This window comes from Aythya fuligula, chromosome Z (genome assembly GCF_009819795.1).
Source record: "Aythya fuligula isolate bAytFul2 chromosome Z, bAytFul2.pri, whole genome shotgun sequence".
Classification (NCBI taxonomy): Eukaryota; Metazoa; Chordata; class Aves; order Anseriformes; family Anatidae; genus Aythya; species Aythya fuligula.
The window spans coordinates 77,359,383-77,377,389 of NC_045593.1; the positions used below are offsets into that span (position 1 = coordinate 77,359,383).

General features: G+C 40.4%; 1 protein-coding gene across 3 annotated transcripts; it reads left to right on the plus strand.

Annotated features, from left to right (window-relative positions):
• Positions 1-66: 66 nt before the first annotated feature.
• On the plus strand, positions 67-16,563 carry DHFR (dihydrofolate reductase). 3 transcript variants are annotated; one of them, XM_032205898.1, is made up of 6 exons: positions 67-196; positions 632-681; positions 3,515-3,620; positions 4,522-4,648; positions 14,410-14,525; positions 16,192-16,563. In XM_032205898.1, exons 1-6 carry the CDS (start codon positions 111-113, stop codon positions 16,277-16,279), a joined length of 573 nt encoding a protein of 190 aa, XP_032061789.1. In that variant the 5' UTR covers positions 67-110; the 3' UTR covers positions 16,280-16,563. The 3 variants fall into 3 exon arrangements, with proteins under 3 accessions (XP_032061789.1, XP_032061791.1, XP_032061790.1); XM_032205900.1 differs by lacking the exon at positions 67-196 and adding an exon at positions 363-383; XM_032205899.1 differs by lacking the exons at positions 67-196; positions 632-681 and adding an exon at positions 2,777-2,872.
• Positions 16,564-18,007: the final 1,444 nt, after the last annotated feature.

An 18,007-nucleotide genomic window follows, 5' to 3' on the forward strand; every position in this document is an offset into this window, starting at 1 on the left:
CCGGCCGCGCCGCCCCCCGCCGGATGCGGCGCCCTCAGAGCGCCCGCCCCGGGCCCGCCCCCGTGAGTGGCGGTGCCTGTGGGTGTCGGTGTCGGTGTCGGTGTGAGGGCATGGTGCGCTCGCTCAACTCCATCGTGGCCGTGTGCCAGAACATGGGCATCGGCAAGGACGGCACGCTGCCCTGGCCGCCGCTGAGGTACGGGGGGGAGCGCCGCTGCGGGGTGATGAGGTGGTGGGGAGGGGGGGGGAACGGGACTACAAGTCCCAGCGTGCCCCGCGGCGCGCCGCCGGCCCGTGTGGGTTGCGGGGCCGCGCGGTGCGCCATGGGAGTTGTAGTTCAGGTGGGAGGCGGGAAAAATGCACGGCGTGTTGCTGGTTTCCCCGTGGGTCCGGGCTGTGTGAGGGGCTGTGGGGGGTCTCGAGAGGGTCCCCATGGGGTCCCGGCCCAGAGCGGTCCCCCACAGGCTGGGCTGGGGCTAAAGGTCCCGCTCCGGGCATGGCGCCGAGCCCGGCCCGCTCCCTGCCCCTCGGCTCCCTCACGCCCCCCTGGCTCTGCCCCGCAGCCGCTGCCAGTGGCAGAAACGCAATTTAATCCTAAATCCTTGTAACCCTCTGCTCGTTCTCTCGCCAGGAACGAGTACAAGTACTTCCAGAGGATGACCACCACGTCTCACGTGAAAGGTAACGTGTTCCGAGGTGCCGCGGGCACCCTGTTGTTAGGTTCCTGTGGTGTCGGTCACAGAGAACAGGTAATTTCGCTTCAGCCACCTCAAAAGTTAAGCCTCTGCAAGCAGCCTGCCCTTCCACACCCTCCCACGCCTCACCAACATCCGTGTTTCACAATAAAAGCAGGCAGGGAATTACCTAGCACACTTTCTCGTTCATATGTCTTATGCTTCAACAGAACCAGTTTGTGTTTTGATATAAGGAAGACAAAATAAAATTATATTTTTTTACCCAAAAGTACTTTACCCCTTCATAAAAATGCCATCTGCAGGTTGTTTCAGCTAAGCGGGGAAACTGGAGATGAATTCAAGTCCAATAAATACAATCAAAGCCCTGCTACCTCAACAGGGTAGAAACAAGGGTCTGCCTACAGCCCTAACCCTGAACAAGTACCAAATGGCAAAGTTATTATGTGCTGAATATTAGCAGGCTTTTTATTTTTATTTATTATCTTTTTTCAGGCTGTGATAGCTTATCTGGCTTGTTTGCTGTATAGTTCAGCCTTGGCCGTTCATTACACCACTCTGACCCTTGTGACATTAATTTTGCTTGTTTGTCTGGGTGCTGAAGCCATCCCAGCGTGCCAGAAAACCCGAAGTGTACTGTCAATATGCAGCACCAATACTGCAGCAATATACTGTATGTCTGCACAGAGTAATATGTATCTGTGCTGGTAATGTGTAGCAATAATGTTTGGGCCCAATGAGACCTTTGCAGCAAGGTAATATCACAGATGATTTGGTGAAAGAAAGCCAGTTACTGAAGGGTCAAAAAGGTTGTGGAAATCAGCACCAGCCAGTGGGTACAGGAATGCAGGGGCTGGAAACAGCCAGCTTGTTCTGACTGTCTGCTTTTCTGCTGGAGGAGAGTGAAGCCTTGCTGCGTTATCCCTGCTCCCCTCTCACATGTCTTTAGTGTTGGTTTGAATTTTGTTTGAGCCATTTCAATTCTATAACCCAGCAGGGTACGTACTGGTTGGGCATCTGCAGGAGCTGCCAGTGCAAGGTACACAGTAGGAGCGGGAAGGAGGAATTGGGAGAGGAAGATTGGGACCTCTCTGAGCCATGTGAGCTCTCTGCAGCTGGTGGGATCGGGGCCATGGCAGACAACAGGCTTACCTTCTGTTTTTTTGCTGCTTCTGTTAGTCAATAGGGTCACTCTCCTGTGTTTGTTCTTTTTTTTTCTTTTTCCCACACTGCTATAAAAAATACCATATAGCAAAATGTACTTGTTCACAAAACTTCTGGGAAGCCTAACATGTGCCCATGTTTAAGTGACATATTTCCATGAACATAAGTCTTCTTATTTATCTACAGTTTCCACCTTACCTGGCACAAATAACCCATTACCAAAAACAAACAAACAAAAAAAAGATATTTTAAATACAATTAAAAAAAATGCTTCATCCTGCTTGCAAGTCTTTTGATAAGCTATGATCTTAAACGTCAGGCAGTTAGGTTTCTTTGTAAACAGACCTTGTGACAGATGATGCTTCCATAAATCTTTACAGCAAGGCTACCACCTTTAGCTCAAAAAAGTGACCAGTCACTGATTTTTCAAAAGGGGAAGTAAACCATGGGGAAGTATCACCTGATCTTGCTTTTAGTCTGCTTGTGTGCCTGCACTGATGACTACTGTAAATTAGATACTGATCTAGGTAAATATTTGTTCTGACCCCTTGGGTGTCCCTTTGAGAATCTCTATGAGGAAAAACATGCTTTTCAGAACTTTTGTGTTTCCTGCTAGTGGTCTCTGCTAAAAAAAAAAAAAAAAAAAAAAAAAAAAAACTAAATTTGACAGTGCTCTACATCTCTTTGGATATTTGCTCATGCAGCTTATCTGCAGGACAAGGGTGTTTAGGCATGGCACATGGACAGCCGGAACATCATTTCTCTGGTGTGCCAAGGAGCAGAGAATGTAGCTGTGTGAAAATGCTCTTTTCTTTTCAACAGAATCCCTCCTGCTTTGTAGCACAGTAATAAGCTTCCTCCTGCCTTTCGTGAGTCTCAACCTCCACGTTTATGTCTCTGACAACACCACTTGCTAATAATGAAGGGAAGTTCTGATAGCCCTCTGCTCAAGAGGATGTGTGTGAGAGATAATTGGGCTGTGCATCTTTGTGTTTGGTCAGAAATAATACTGAAGGGTGAGTTTTAGGGTGTGATTGAGTATCTGTTGGACACCTGCTTTAAATTTAATTTGGCCGGTTCTTCTCCCAAAAGTTGTCCTTTTACCTGGCTGCTTTTTTTCTTAAATACCTCTCAAACCTGGTAACTATTTCTGATCAAGTAATTGGAATGCTGGAACATGCAAACACCAAGTCAAGTACTGAATGCCACTTTTGCATTTAAAAAGAGACCAAAAATGTTTATTCATTCTTTGAGAACTCTGATGTTGTGAGTTGGTCCCACACATGGAGATGAATGTGGTGTCATAACTAGCAGAGCCCATGTTTATGTAATGGACAGTGACATGCCTTTTGTGTTTTTCTTTGTTGTTGTTGTGTTTTATTGATTTTGTGTTTTTTTTTTTATTTCAATTTTTCAAGTTTACAGTGTGAATGAGATTACATTGGTGTCAACTGTCTGCCAACGCTTTGAGGCCACAAACCTGTTCTTTTGTGCCTGTGACTCATTTCAGAATTGGGGCATGAGCATGTACTTTTGTTAACTGCTGAAATTGATTTTGGAAGGGGGAGGGAAAGTCCAGCAGATGTCACTAAGCAACTAAACAAATTTAGTACAGAGCAAAAACACCATTTAAATAAATGCTTTCTCTCTTTACTCAGGTAAACAGAATGCACTGATAATGGGTAAAAAAACCTGGTTCTCCATTCCTGAGAAGCATCGTCCTTTAAAAGACAGAGTTAATATAGTGCTCAGCAGGGAGCTCAAGTATGTATGATGAACAATAAGCCTGTAAAACATAACAAAGCTGTGCTTAAAGATACGTATAGCAGTACCTCATAAAGTAATTCTCAATGTAACGTGTTCTATATCTGGTTAGGAAGCACCTCTGCTGTTGACTCTGAGTGATATCACTACCTTTAATTTCTTTAATATTTTTATTTTATTTCTTAATCGTTTCACAAAACAATTATTACTATTTTACATAATAAATAGTAGTCCTAGCTCTACATACAAACCATCTGACACTTTCCAGTATTTCTTTGGACTCATGTATTTAGTTATATTTCCCTAGTACCTAGTTAGATTGGTGAATTCAATCATCTCTTTTAAGTTTATTATTATTAACACTTAATGTATATGAACCTGTCCTTTCTCACAGCTGTCTTTCTGAATACAACACCCACAATCGAAATATTCTTAAATAAAAGTGTCCACTTGTAATGGTTTATTGCTTTGGAAGATGTTAGTGAGTTTGGGGCTGAAAGGAGAGGTTGGGGGGGGAGGAGATAAGGACTTTTTGACTTGTTTTGCTGAATGGAATATTAATTCCTAACTAGAATATTAATTCTAGAATTCCAGTAAAAATCTCTATTTTAATATATGGATATCTACATTCCTCAGTTATGCTTTTTTTAAAACTTGATAAAAGATTTCAGGTCTATAATTTATAGTGCCTCTTAAGTCACAGTTAGGGTTAAATTTTGATTTGTTAAGCAATCTTGCAGTGAGCTGAGAATTCTATCAGCTTAGCAGTAACAGACATTTCAAAATAAAGAACTACTGAGAAACATTTAGTCACTTGTAAATTCAGCGAAATACACTGTATGCCGTGATTGTTTTGATTATTGTGACAAATGGTCCCTTAATAAAACTTTGGTTTTCCTAGGGAAACCCCAGAAGGAGCACATTATCTTTCCAAAAGTCTGGATGATGCCTTAGCTCTTCTGGATTCTCCGGAATTAAAGAGTAAAGTAGACATGGTTTGGATCATTGGAGGCACTTCGGTTTATAAGGTACAGTTATAGTACTCTTAAACTATCAATTTCCTGTGATGGGAGAAAGTTATTTCCACTTTACAAAGTACAGGGGTAAGTCTTTTTTTTTTAACTCTAGGTGACCTAGCAAACTGCAGTGACTCCAGCAGAGCAAGTCTTAAAAAGTAAGATTCAACTCAGAAGTTTAAAATACCTGTCCAAGTAGCAAATGTTGCTCTTGGAATGTCATACAGGCATTGTGCTTTTGAGAGCTTTTCGTAACTATTTAAATTGCTAGGTTTTTATGCCAAGACCCATGCTGTTTTGTTTATTTTACTGTCATAGTAGACTGGCTCTGCAGAGGATGTAAGAACAAAGAAAACCAGTACAGTGCTTTAAGCTAAAGTATTACATTATATACAGGTGTACAAATAAGAAAAGAGTATTTGAATAGACCTGGCATGTAAAAACGTTAGAAATAAGAGAAGATCAGTTAAGATAAAACGTGAAACTGACTCTTTTCCCTTCCAGCAACCAGCTGTCTCTACTGTTCCCACTCCCCAGGTTTCTCTTAGTGTCTGTTTATGTTTGTACTGGGTCTGGCTGGAAACCACCACAATGTTCCAAGAAGACAATGTGTGCCACTGTATTCTTTTCTCAAAGCCCTGTATAAACAGCCCTGTTTTCCTACAAAAGCAAAGTTCCTTCTCTCCTTAATTAAGGTATTAGATGGTGCAACAAAGTCTAAAGTAAAACCTACCTTCTTCTTGTCCTGTATTTCCTCAGCTGTCTTTCTCTGTTCCCCAAAACTTTTCCTCTCATTTTTTTCTTACACACACACAAAATTTAGCATTCTTTCCATGCCTACATCCATGTCCCTGAAGCCATCCTTTGAGCCCCTACACAGTGTATGGTCTGCCATTTAATTCTCAGGTGATTTCTTTTGTTTGTTTCTCATATAAATTGCACTTACCATCAAAGACTACCACAGAAAAGATAACGTACATCAACCCTAGTTCCTTTCACATCAGTCAGGAGAAGCATTCTTTATTCTGAATTTAAACAAAAAAAAAAAAAGGTCTCAAGTAGGAGTCGTAAAGCAACCTTTTTATGTTTACAATAAAGGAAAATCATCTCCTGTCCTCTGGTCATTTCAGGTATGCAGGAAATGTACTCCACTTCTTGTCTGGCACTTGGACTTCAGGTGTGTGATGAAAGTGCCATTGTGCTCCTGGTAGCAAGTTAGGCTGTTAATATTTTTTTGTATGTAGGGTGAGAAAATACATGTTGGAGTATTTCTTGCCTTTCTTCCAGTTTGTGCCTTTTGTGAATCTCTTCTCTGCATCTTAGGGAATATAAATTTTGGGAAAAAAAAAATGGAAAAAGAATTCGTAATTACAGTTATACAAAAAAATATCATGCATATGCAAATAGCAAATAACAGTAAAAGACTGTTGCTGCTCTACCTATTCATTTATCTGTGTCTTATAGTCAGTTTCATATGTGGTGAAGCCCACCATGCCTTTGATATCTAAATGCACTCAGTCTATAATCAAGTATTATATAGCAATAAATTGTCCTTCACTCTCAAGCATTAAAATGCCTGCTTCCTGGTAATAAGTGGAAAGTTTATTTCTGGAGATAGATTCTCTTCATATTGGGCATAATTGCCCATCGTGAGCAAGAGACCGGATTTGGCTTCTGTATGTAATTCTGCCTGATGCATAATGTGAGCAGAAGCATTTACTCCTTCTGTACGTTAGCCACTTATTCATCTAGTGCTGTAAAAAACGATAATTTTTGCTTGTTCATAGAGAAAATTCTGTGTTGTCGGCTTTTAATTTAACTGTTTTTCTAGTGTCTGGATGATAGAAAACAATGCCATTTTTGATACCATTACTAACCATTAGTTTTATTATAAATAGGCAGTTCTGATCAGGACTACTTTTACAACATATTGCTGTGATGATCAGCATAAGGAGTGTGGTTTAAAATTTCTGCTGTTTTCCCTCCTTCAAGTGTCTACTCAGGATGTTTCAAAAGAATTTGTAGTTCATTAGGGAGAAATCTGAAGTTTTATGCAGATTCCTGCATCCAAACTCTCTTTGTGATCTTATTTGAGAGGTTTTGATGGAAACCATGCACTTCTACTGAAACAGCAGGTAATATTTAAGTGCTTGTATTGAAGATGCACAATGGATTGCTGGAATATTTCCATTCTATCATGTAGAGAAGCGTGGGAAGTAAAAACAGCAATTGGTAACTGAAGTGAATCATTTTATTCAGTAATCGTAGGTACTTGTTTTTAAAGCATTGTTTTGATCTTACTACTTTGAATGTCTCAAAGATTTAAGACTGCTTGTGTTCAGTAAGTAGAAGTCCGTGGTGGAGAAAGTGACTGTAACTACTTCAGCTAGAAAGTGCAACAGGAGTGGTTTGAAGCAGGTAGTGCTGAGGGCATATGGCATTTCTGCTTGTAGCAGTTTGGGGCTTTTAGCCCAAAGTTCAGATCTTTCAAAATAGGTAGATCTTTATGAGGGTAAACCTTGATGACGAGAGCACTCCGCTCTAGAAAGCCCCGTACTTGAATTTCCACGTCTCTCCTGCAAATGATCATCCCAACCACCATCAGGTCCTTTTTCCAGTCCTTACCTGGGTTGCTTCTGCTCCTGCTCATTCGGAAGTAACACCGTGGTGCCTGCTGAATAAATCCTCTTTTGCATTTGAATACAGCTCTGCAACAGAGCAGCAAAGAGGTGTTTTGCATCAGGAGGAGCCAGTCCATGATGACCCCATTGAGAAAGGCACTCAGACTCTAACCTGACATTTAAAACACCGTTTTATCAGAGCTAACACTTTAAAGAAGGACGGAATAGTGTAGGTAATGTTAAATCCCTTTAGATGCTGGGGACCCCAAGCTGTGCAGCCTCAAATCCACGTAGATGGATCACAAACTCCTCAACGTACAGTGGTCTTCCTGCCAGGATCACTACAGGAGAGAATGGTGAGCTCAGTGTACCCTTGTTGCACAAGCCTGGCTTATCTGCAGCTACAGAGCTGTGCTGGGGTGGACCAAGTTCCCAGCTGCCTGGGTGTGGAAGGGACGCAGGTTTCCAGCCTGTCTCTCTGACCTGCTGGTGCCTGCTGTGCTGCTTTGCCCAGCACAGGCACGCAGAAGTGCTCGATGCTCTCCAGTTTGGCCTCCTGACCTCAGCAATAGAGGTGCAAGGAGTGGGACAGAGGCCAGGCACCACTGCTGCTTCTGCAGCTGCTTCCTCAGGACTACAGAGGGAAAACAACCTGCTTGTTTCTGAACATTTACAGGGATGCAGCGCAGCTGCCTGTGGCTTGTGGCCCTCTTGCCCACCCTCCCTGTGTTCTCAAGGACACAGGTTTCTCCAGGCTCAAAGGGGTACTGACATGAGCTTGTTTCTGCCTCAAGTCCCGTGAAGAACAGAAGGTGAGCTCTGAGCGTGGTGGCCATCCCATGTTCTCATGCAAGTTACACTCCTACTCTGTTCAGCTGCTTACTGTGGGAAACTGTCTCTTCTGGAACTTGTTGTCCTCTGCATTTTGGTGGCGGCAGGGACAGATGAGTAGTGTTGGCATTAGGAAGTGAAAATAGAAGGGATTAAAAACAGCTTCCACAGTCCACTGAAGAGACTGGTTCAAAAGCCTCCTCCTGCTTCAAAGCGTCCTCAGGGATTAGCTTTTGATGTGGCTGTTTGTTGTGCCAGGCCTTGCTAAGGACAGCCTTCATCTTCTTAAGTGCGTCTTAACACTGATCACCTCATAAGATTTGTAACCTCCTGGTACAGCCATAAAGTGTAATGCTGCCTCCGAGGAAGCTTTTGGATTTCTCACAGCACGGGTTTAGAAGTTTAATTACCTCGGATCTCAGCTTGATGCCAAGCTGGGTCTTCCGAGTTCCAGAAGGTGTTGATGCTGCTATTGATTGCATGGACGAGAAGGAGCAGCGCAGCAGCCCAGTGAGGGCTAGCAGGTCATAGCAATTACAAAGTCATTTTATGGCATGAGAGGCACTCCATGGTTTTGCGTGAGCACTTGATGTTTTGAGAGCCTGCTGCTGGCTCAATGAGTGCTTGTGTGCCGGACAACTTGTGGTGGTGATTCACTCATTGTCCCTTGAGTTCCTATTAGCAGTTGGAGCATAGCAGATAAGTTCCTTAAGCAGACTTCTTGACTTGGTTTCAGCCCCAAGAAATGTAGTTCATACACACCAAGATTGCTCCTTGGTGCAACAAAAGGGCAGACAATTGGAAGATCCATTTCAAAACCACATTTCTGTTCCGAGCTGAGACACCAGTGTGAATGCAGTCTGTGTGGAAGCACTGTCTCTTCAATTGTCTCTTGATTGAGAGGTTCAGGACTTGGCTTTGACTCTGAAAAATAGTGCTGCTTGGAGGTCCTAAGGATGTCTGCTCATTATAAATTAGATCAGTCTTTTTTAATTGGATTAAACTGGGTATTTTGAATTGATTTAGAACAACATTGAGATTTTACTAGGAATAGGAACTATAAGTCCAGCATATCCTCAAATATTAAACAGTGCTTTTTTAAAAAAAAAAAAAAAACAAAAACAAAAACAGAAAACACATCTACTTGCGTGGATGGAATGGTCTTACGATACAATGTTTTTGGAGTGTTTAATGTAAAACCTATTTTGTAAAAATAGCCAAACACAACCTCCAAAGAATGAACCCAGCAGTGGAAAAAGCTAGCAACAAAACTTAAAAAAATTAAAAAATGTATGACTCAGGTCCTCATAACCAAGGCCTCTTCAGTGACACTAAAACAGGCTATATGTCAAACAGGTTTTCACCTTGATAAAACATTTTTTTCTACAGCATCTCAAACATTTAAAATTGTCTCTTCTAATTTATATGTTCCTACTCAGCTTGTTGCTTTCTCAGTGCCTCGGAAGCAAACAATGACACTCAAGGTCATATTGCTGAAGTACAGAATTGTATTCATGTATTAAATTTGGAGAACTTGTAATTTCATAACAGAACAAAAAGTTCTCCTTTCGTAAGTTTTGTTATTTTTGCTGTTGAGTTAATACCTAGGTTGGGCGTAGCAGAAAATAGATGCCGCTGATAAATCGTGTTTGGGGAAATTATTCAACAAAGAGGCTTGAGCTGGAAAATTAAATTTCCAGTAATCTCTGAGGGAAAATGTTATCTAATATTCATGCTCAGGTGTCTTCCTATGTATTAGTATTTGACATATTGGGTTTGGTAATCTACCCTCTTTCATTCTTCAAAATTATTGAATTATGAAGTTGCTATTCATATTTAGTGCAGCAAGCCTCTTGCAGATGATTAATTACCCTCTTAAACAGAGTTTCTTGACTAAGCATATACGCTTCACTGGGTTCTGCGTGCCCTGAGTGGGTTGTGGATGCCACATTTGCTAAGCTTCAAATCTTTGTACCATAAAGATCACTTCTTAGTAATTTGAGTCACTAGTTTTGCTGTGATTTTTTTCAAGCCTGCCCAAACTTTGCTAACTAATACATGTATACTAAGATACACATTTTAAGGATTAAATTTTAGTATGTCTGAATTTCCTACAGACCATAAAAGAAATCTCTTCCCTGCACATAAGACAAAGTGGTTTTAAGCTGCCTACATCCTGAAGTAGAGACTAACAGGTGTGTTACCATCGTTTTTTTCGAAGAGTTGCATTCAGTCATTCTTGAGATGTGACCAAGGACTGAGAACCACTTAGGAAGGAGCTACACGGGTAGCCCATTTTTCTGCGGTAAGGTGCTGTGCCCTTCTTGCATGTTGCAGTGCAGTGTGCTGTTGTTTCCTACGAGAACATGCTGCAAAGAGCAGGCTCACCTGAGCTGTGTGAACCCATTGATGTGGAGGGCGTCACGCTAAAGGCCTGAAGCATTTTCTGCTCTGCGAGGAATCAGTGCAGAAAGCACAGTACTGCATTGGCTGCTTTGTTATTTCTGTTTCAGACTAATCAGTATGGCTTAATCCTATTAAAATTCTCAACAGCTAGTAACATTACCTCGTGCAAAGTAAATCTAAGCCACAAATAAAGGGCAACATCCCAACATCAGGTCTTTGCATGGAAACTAAATTCTAGATATACACTGAATTGTGTCATGGAGGGGTTCAGGCTGGATGATAGGCAGAGTTCTCCTGGCCTATGGAGAGAGCCACTTAGGCAGCAATTGGCCATGACAATGTTGGTACATTTCAAGGAAGGAGAGTGGTTGTACCGTCTGTATTTTCTTTCCCTGTCCCACCAAACTCATGGTAATCTTACTTTAATACGCAGACGCGTATAGTCCTGGGCAGTTGTCTTTCCAGAGAAGATTGCTGTCTTCCCAGCATGTAAGCAAGTGTAACTTTGTCCCTGTAGTGCCACTAAATACTTCCTTACAGAATAATTTTCCCACGTGTATTTCTACAAACAAAACAGCAATGGAAAGACAATTTAACTCTGTTCCTTTGACCTTCGGGTGTCTTTTGAGAACAGATTACAGCCATCATAAAGCAATTCCCTAACATCTCTTCCATATAAATGTGACAAGGTTAAAGCATTACAGCTGATGGGACTACCCTTCTATAGAAATCTGTTTTCTAAAAATATATCCATAACTAATGTAGTTATGCCTCTAGTCAATGCTTCTTTCTCTTACCTTGTTGCAAATAAAATCAGAAGAAACAGAGCCACAATGTTAGCAATGGACTAGTAGATTAATTAATAATTTCTTGTAAAAGTTGAAGAACTTTCTTCAGTTTAGCATCTTTATGCTTTCACAGACTTAAGAGAGACACATCCAGCCTTTCCAATACACTCTTGAAACTAAAGTTTTTGATGCTGGAAGGAAAGGTGTAATGTTCCTATCGTTCTTTGGTTGTTGTTCTGAACTAACACCGAATTTGACATTCCTCTGGGGAGAAAAATTTAAAAATGGTTAATATATGAGACAGAATTGCAGTCCATGGGGAGGAAGCGTTTTTGAAGGTGCTTCGTGGTGAATAACCTTATCATGGTTATCACAGCTACCCGTCCAGCAGAGAAGGTTTAAGTTTTACCTAGGTGGGACCTAGAATTGCAGGAGCTCTTTAGCTGTGAGATTTCTTTTTTCATGCATGATGTGTATATTACTGCTCTCGTGGCTTCAGAAATGCAGCTTGCAATATGCATATGAAGAGTCAGAAAACAGAATGCAGGTGGACAGAACGTTTCCTTTGAAATTTTCTCTTTTGTGTTGTTCTCGCATTTTGCTTGGATTGGCAATGTTGTCTAGAAGCAGAAAGACACTTGAAAAACAAGTGCTTCACATAGTTACTTTCCCTATTTTATCTACTTTATGTAATCAGTCGACGATGGGAAGGCAGAAGCGATGTGCATGTGTCCTTCTAAAACCAGCAAATCTTTGAATGACTGGATTTAATTCGTCCCTTCTACAGCAGTTGGTCGCTATGCCCTCCAGTGTGCAAGCGGTTTGGTGATAAAATCTATAAAAGATTAATTTTCTATATAGTACTTTTGAAAACTGCTCGTAATGTGCGGCTATTTGTTGTGGAGCTTTAGGGTTGTTTTAACCTGTGTTCTACAAGGACAACTAATTCAAGGTAGTGGTTCTTTAAGTGCAGACAGAGACTAATCTTGTATGGCTGCCTGTCCAATAAAGCTGGAAATTATGGGGAAAATAATTCCTGGGTCATCTACTTCTTGATGTATGATTCAGAGTCAGGTCTATTGACGGTTGCCTAGAAAAGAGCAAAATGACAAGGGTATGCTAAAATCTTTTCACAGGGATATAAAGGCTTATGTGAGTAATAAAGGACTCTGGCCTACGTATGGGGGTGACTTGCCTGGGACAAGAGGACCAGTCCCAACACCAGCTCTCCTGTCCTCCCTTTCTTTTGGGAAGTCATCTCTGAGGAATGGCTGTGGTGTTTCTGAAGGAACAGATCAGCAGCTATGGCTTTAATAGACTGTGCTCTAAAATGAGACAAAATCAACTTTGCTTTCCTTATTTCATTAAACTGTAATACCTTAAGCGGTTCTGTAGCTGCTACGTTGGCGGGCGAGCCTGTGAGGAGAGCAAACACTCTCACAAGAGAACTCCCCAGAGAAGCTAGTACAGGTACAACAAACGCACTCCTAGGACAATTCAGTGGATTGTGGTGGGAAAGCAAAATCAATGCAAGCCATACCAAGAACGTCTTTGAGATCCAGCGTGGCAAAGTGGTGTTTCCTGTTGATTCAGGGGCAGGCAGTTGCACAGCTGTTTGATCCACTCCACCTACGTTACCCTTCGTCTGCAACAGAGGCCGCTCTCTGGTCCCCGTTGGGCTAAGTTCAGCTGCCCGTCCAGCAGCAGTGGCCAGGCACTCCTCGCTTTCTTCCCTGACCTGTCTTGCTGGTAGAGAGTTCTTGCTGAAGCACTGGAAAAATTCCCATTAAGCTGAGAAGGAAATGGATTTATCCACCTGCTGCAAAAGAAAAGTGTCTCGTTTCACAAGGTGTTGTTTTTAATTTTGTGAAGCAAGTTACTCTTCGATCATTCCACATGATGCTTCTCCTTCTATAGCCTGCCCATAGACAAAAAGTAAATTGTATTTGTTTGCAAACTAGTTGTACATCAGTTCAGTGCCGATGGGTATTGGTATGCTGTGACTTACCCCTTTCGTTTCAAGGTATTCTGTAGTAATAGAGCTGCTTTCCTAGAAATGAGCTTCTTGGCAACACTACTGATTAATTTTATTGGATAAAATTTGCAATTACTTGCTTCCTGCACTTGTCAAAGTTGTACCTAATGGCATGCTGCATGGTGAATCACTTCTAACAAAGCATTACTGATTGCCATGAAGGGAAACAGGGAAATAGCTGTAAGCATTTCAACAAATTTGTTGTACTCAGACACCAGGATAGCTTTTTGAACTCAAGAGTTTGTGTGCATTTGTTAGGGAGGAGCTCACTTTACAGTTGTCTTTACAATCTTTTTCATTCGAGGAACCTGAAAATTCTCTTTGGTGCTGTTACAAGACTTTCAAAACATACTACTGCTTTGCCATAATCCAGAGATCAAACCTGGATGTTAAATTGATATATAACTTGATCACTGGGATTTCAGACTTATGCAGACTAGAAGTAGCCTATGAATCCTTAGCAACATTAATAAAATGTTGTAAAAACTCACCGTCATGTGCAGGCCTCTTCTTACCAATGGAAATTTACTGTCTTTCAAGGACATATAATACACACGTTATTTGTTGAGACAAGGCCATACTGCTTCTTTCTTCTCACAGGACTCCTCATAACTTTTTCTTAATTAATTAATTTAATTAATTTAACTATTTTTTTCAGAGCCCAGAGCTCTGAGACCAGGTCTTGCTGCCGCTTAGCAAGTGGAACTGGAACGCGATGATGAGGAGGAGATCTAGAGTTCAGTTTTCAGTGCTTTGGTTAAACCTTGTATATAAACAGTAGATTAGTTTCAGTTCTAGATAACATAATTTTAGTGTGCAAAATATAAGTAGAAACTATCCCTAAGCCTCATCTTTTTGTTTGTTTTGCATGCTGCTGTGGTGATGTCTGGAGCAGACAATAAGAATTCAAATAATTGTTAAAGAAAATAGCATTTCAAATGAGAATGTATATTTGATATTGTCTTACTTCAAATAGTGCTTTAACACAAGATTATTAAAAATGTCATTAAACAAGAATAATACTTCATGAATAGTTGAGCTGTTTTACGTGGAGCAATGGAATTTTAATTATTTTTTTCTTTGCTTTTAAAGGCAGCAATGGAGAAGCCAATTAATCATCGATTGTTTGTGACAAGAATTTTGCAGGAATTTGAAAGTGACACGTTTTTTCCAGAAATTGACTACAATGTCTACAAACTTCTCACGGAGTAGGTATCAGAAGGGAGACTTAATAATCACTTATTCTGAATGTGTATGGATCCTACTGAGGCCATGTTCTGTTTTAAGTTAGGGGTGCTTTTCACTGTATTTTTCTTTGTTGTATTTTAGTTGTATTAAAAGTTGTATTTTACATAGATCTTGGAATTTATACCACACTCAGAACAGACAGAATTTTTGAATTTTTTTGATTCTTCAGCCTCCCATAACCTTTACAGTAAAGGATTGCATTTCTCAGTTTGAAGATGCTTGAAAAGCAGCTTACTTATTGCCTCTCACTGTAGAATTACTCAAATATTTACTAAGCTTTGTATCTCTCAGTATACTGTTAGTGGTATTTTAGCCTCTGAATTTCTTCAGTGAACCATCTAAGACAAAGAACAGGGTAGGTTGGACCTTTATAGATTTCTAAGGTTTTTCCTTTCTCTTGTGAAAATTTACTTTTTACTAACAAACTTAGTAAGAACAAGTATTAAACAGCTAAGTTTCTGCCATTCACTACAGTTTCTTATATGTTATCTTTGTCACATTCTAGTCATGCTTTTATGTTCTTTCAAACAAGATCACATCCAACAGGCAGTGGGGAGGTACCAAAAGTACAAATAGATGCCTCCAAAAGCAACACAAGGACAGGAACCCTTCTTCATCTTGCTGCTCCCATTTTGGTTTCCAGCTAATGACAGACCAGCAGCAGACAGAACGAATGGCAAGCCAGGCTCTCTGCTCACAGCCCAGGGCACAGGAGTGGATTTGCACTGAGTTGGCAGAGAATAGGTGGGGGCAGCACAGAAGGATGCAGGAGAGGCAAAGAGAGTGGGAAGCATGAGTCACCTTTCTCAACTTTAACATATTCTGAAGTGCTCTGTGATGTGTAATATCCTAGTCTAGTGTAATGTAATTATCTCTGACCCAAAGTTTTTTCCTCTTTCTCTTGGTTGTTTCCTAGGTATATATTAGTTTTGGTCGATGAACTGAAATCAGAATTTGGTCTTAAAACATTAATTATGAAGTAGCAGATAATTCGCCTACTGAAATGGAAGCCTAACAGAGGCTGACCCAGCAAATACAATTTAAAATTTCTTTCTCCCTCAATGTCAACATTACTCATACAAAACCCTTACTCTGTCACAGGGAACGGAAGAGATTTTAAGAGTATCTATTAATAAAAATTGTTTTAGTAACTTTGGAATAGAGGGGAACACTTTGTAGCCGGTAACAATCACCGGCTTTAAGAAGCTCTCATAGACCTGTAGAAAGCCTTTACCATAGCATTTCCTCTAGACCATCTAGACAAAAGCAAACAAAAAAATACAAAAGTGTCTATGTCAGCTCTGCCTTTACCATCATTTTAAGTAATATGGGAGGCTCCAATCAAAATTTTGTTTGTTTTTTATTTGTCTTGTTTGCTTTGCATATCTACTTTCTCAATTTAAAAAGATGTACATACAAGTTGCTGATAGTAGCATGAATCACATGTGACATGTTTACCAAACATAGGTTGTAGCTAATATACACATATGTGTGGTAAGGATTAATTTCCATCTCCTTTTGACCAGACAACTCTCTATTCCGATTAATTGGATAAATTAGTGGTGACTTGCAATGATATTATTATCTACTTTTTGTCATTTGCTTTTTCTCTTTCCCTTTCTCTAGATACCCAGGTGTTCCTGCTGAAGTACAGGAAGAGAATGGCATCCAGTACAAATTTGAAGTGTATGAAAAAACTGTCTTGGCACAATAAATGAGTCTTTCTGTACTTCTACATAAGGGCAGGCATTTTAAATTATAAAATCTAATTGAGTGGAAATATATATTGCATCACTGTGAGAAAATCCTACTTGACAGTACAATAGTTCAACGGTGAAAGATTCCAGAAAACACACCCCACATCACAAATATACATCCTGCAGGGGAAATACGAGGGTGGTCAGCAGCAGCTGCAGCTCCAACCCTGACACTGAGAGCCTACAAGCACAGATCCCTACCACCCTTTCATTGCAGATCAGTCTGTGAGCAGAAAAAAAGGAAAAAAAGTAACCCTAAAAACTGTGATGACTTCTTCCCCAAAGCATTTTAAAAGCATTGTGTTATGAAGCATTCTTATGGGATGTACAAGTAACATTGACCTTAATGTTGCACTGAGTCCCAGTTCTAACATCAGTGAGAATTGCACTGGACATTGACAAGTTTTACAGCTTGACTGTACAGCACAGCATAACAGTGGCCCGCTTTCTAAGAGAAGATTAAAAGTTGATTTGGTGAGCTTTTGAAAAGCAAAAACCAAGTTTCATGTATAAGAGAAAAACACTTAGAATATCAGCTATGGATACCCCTTGAATTCTTTATAATAAATTGATACAAAGCAATAAACTGATGCAAAGAATAATTTTTGCAGTATCTGTACCAAATTGTCTTAGTTTACTCTGTTTCTTCCAAAATGTTAAAATTGTAAGTACTTTTCTATGTTGATCTTCTTGTTCTGGATATGCTGACTTTACATCAATCAATAAAGAATTAAACATCAACGTTATATGGTTGCGTTATATAGGAGTAATACTGTTTTTTAATTTGCTAACATACAGCAAAAGGGAAGGAAAAACACTGTTACCAAGGAGATTGTGTGTTTTTTTCGGTATTTTTTTATATTTTGTAATGTAAGTCACAGTGACCCTGACAAGAGAAAATAACCTCCCAAAAGCATTTATTATGTGCCAGTTAATATCAAAAAACAGGTCAATGTTAAAAGCTCTGCACAGCTTATCTGCAAAGTACTGTATTTACAGCAACTGACATTTATTTAAAGTGGAAGCAAACACTTTAGGCAATGTTAGATTGCACAGTGATATTCTTGTGAACATAGATTAGAAAGTTTCTGCCTAAGCGTGTATTGGATGAGATAGTGTCAAAAGTTTGCAGAACCACTCTGGTTTCGTTGAACTTTTGCTTGGATACAAGCAATTCTGCAAGGAACGTACATAGTTTCTCTGTGTCTTTGGAGTAGCTAATTTGTCTAATTTGTCCCCAGATTAGCTACCCTCACTTGTCAAATTCTACAAGAAATGAGATTGGTGTGTGTTTTGAGGAAATGAGAATTTTTGGAACAATACTGCAGTTTCTACTTACAACTGTTCGTAGCATGTTCATGAGAGGCCTGTTGGTACGCCACCCTGCCAACAACATGCAAGTTTTGTTTTCATTTGTTCTGTCACGACGCTGCATTTAGACGGCACCTTGTGCATTAGATCTTTTTGATACGCCTTACAAGCTTCAATTACAAATTGTGAATATGTGTGCAGAGAAATTAGGTCCAAAAGAAACGCATTCATCCTAAAGACAGGCAGACCAACCACCACAGGGTTAAATGCTTACTGTTTGAAGAAGATGGATAGACAGAAGGGTGTAGGCCTCCATACGTGTCGGAAGCACATGGGACAGTTTGCTGGCAGGTGTATCATTTCCAGAGGATGAT

Coding starts and splice junctions, on each gene's coding strand:
- DHFR (XM_032205898.1), top strand. CDS start 111: ATGGTGCGCTCGCTCAACTCCATCGTGGCCGTGTGCCAGAACATGGGC. Junction 197..631: donor CTGCCCTGGCCGCCGCTGAG/GTACGGGGGGGA, acceptor TTCTCTCGCCAG/GAACGAGTACAAGTACTTCC. Junction 682..3,514: donor CACCACGTCTCACGTGAAAG/GTAACGTGTTCC, acceptor CTCTTTACTCAG/GTAAACAGAATGCACTGATA.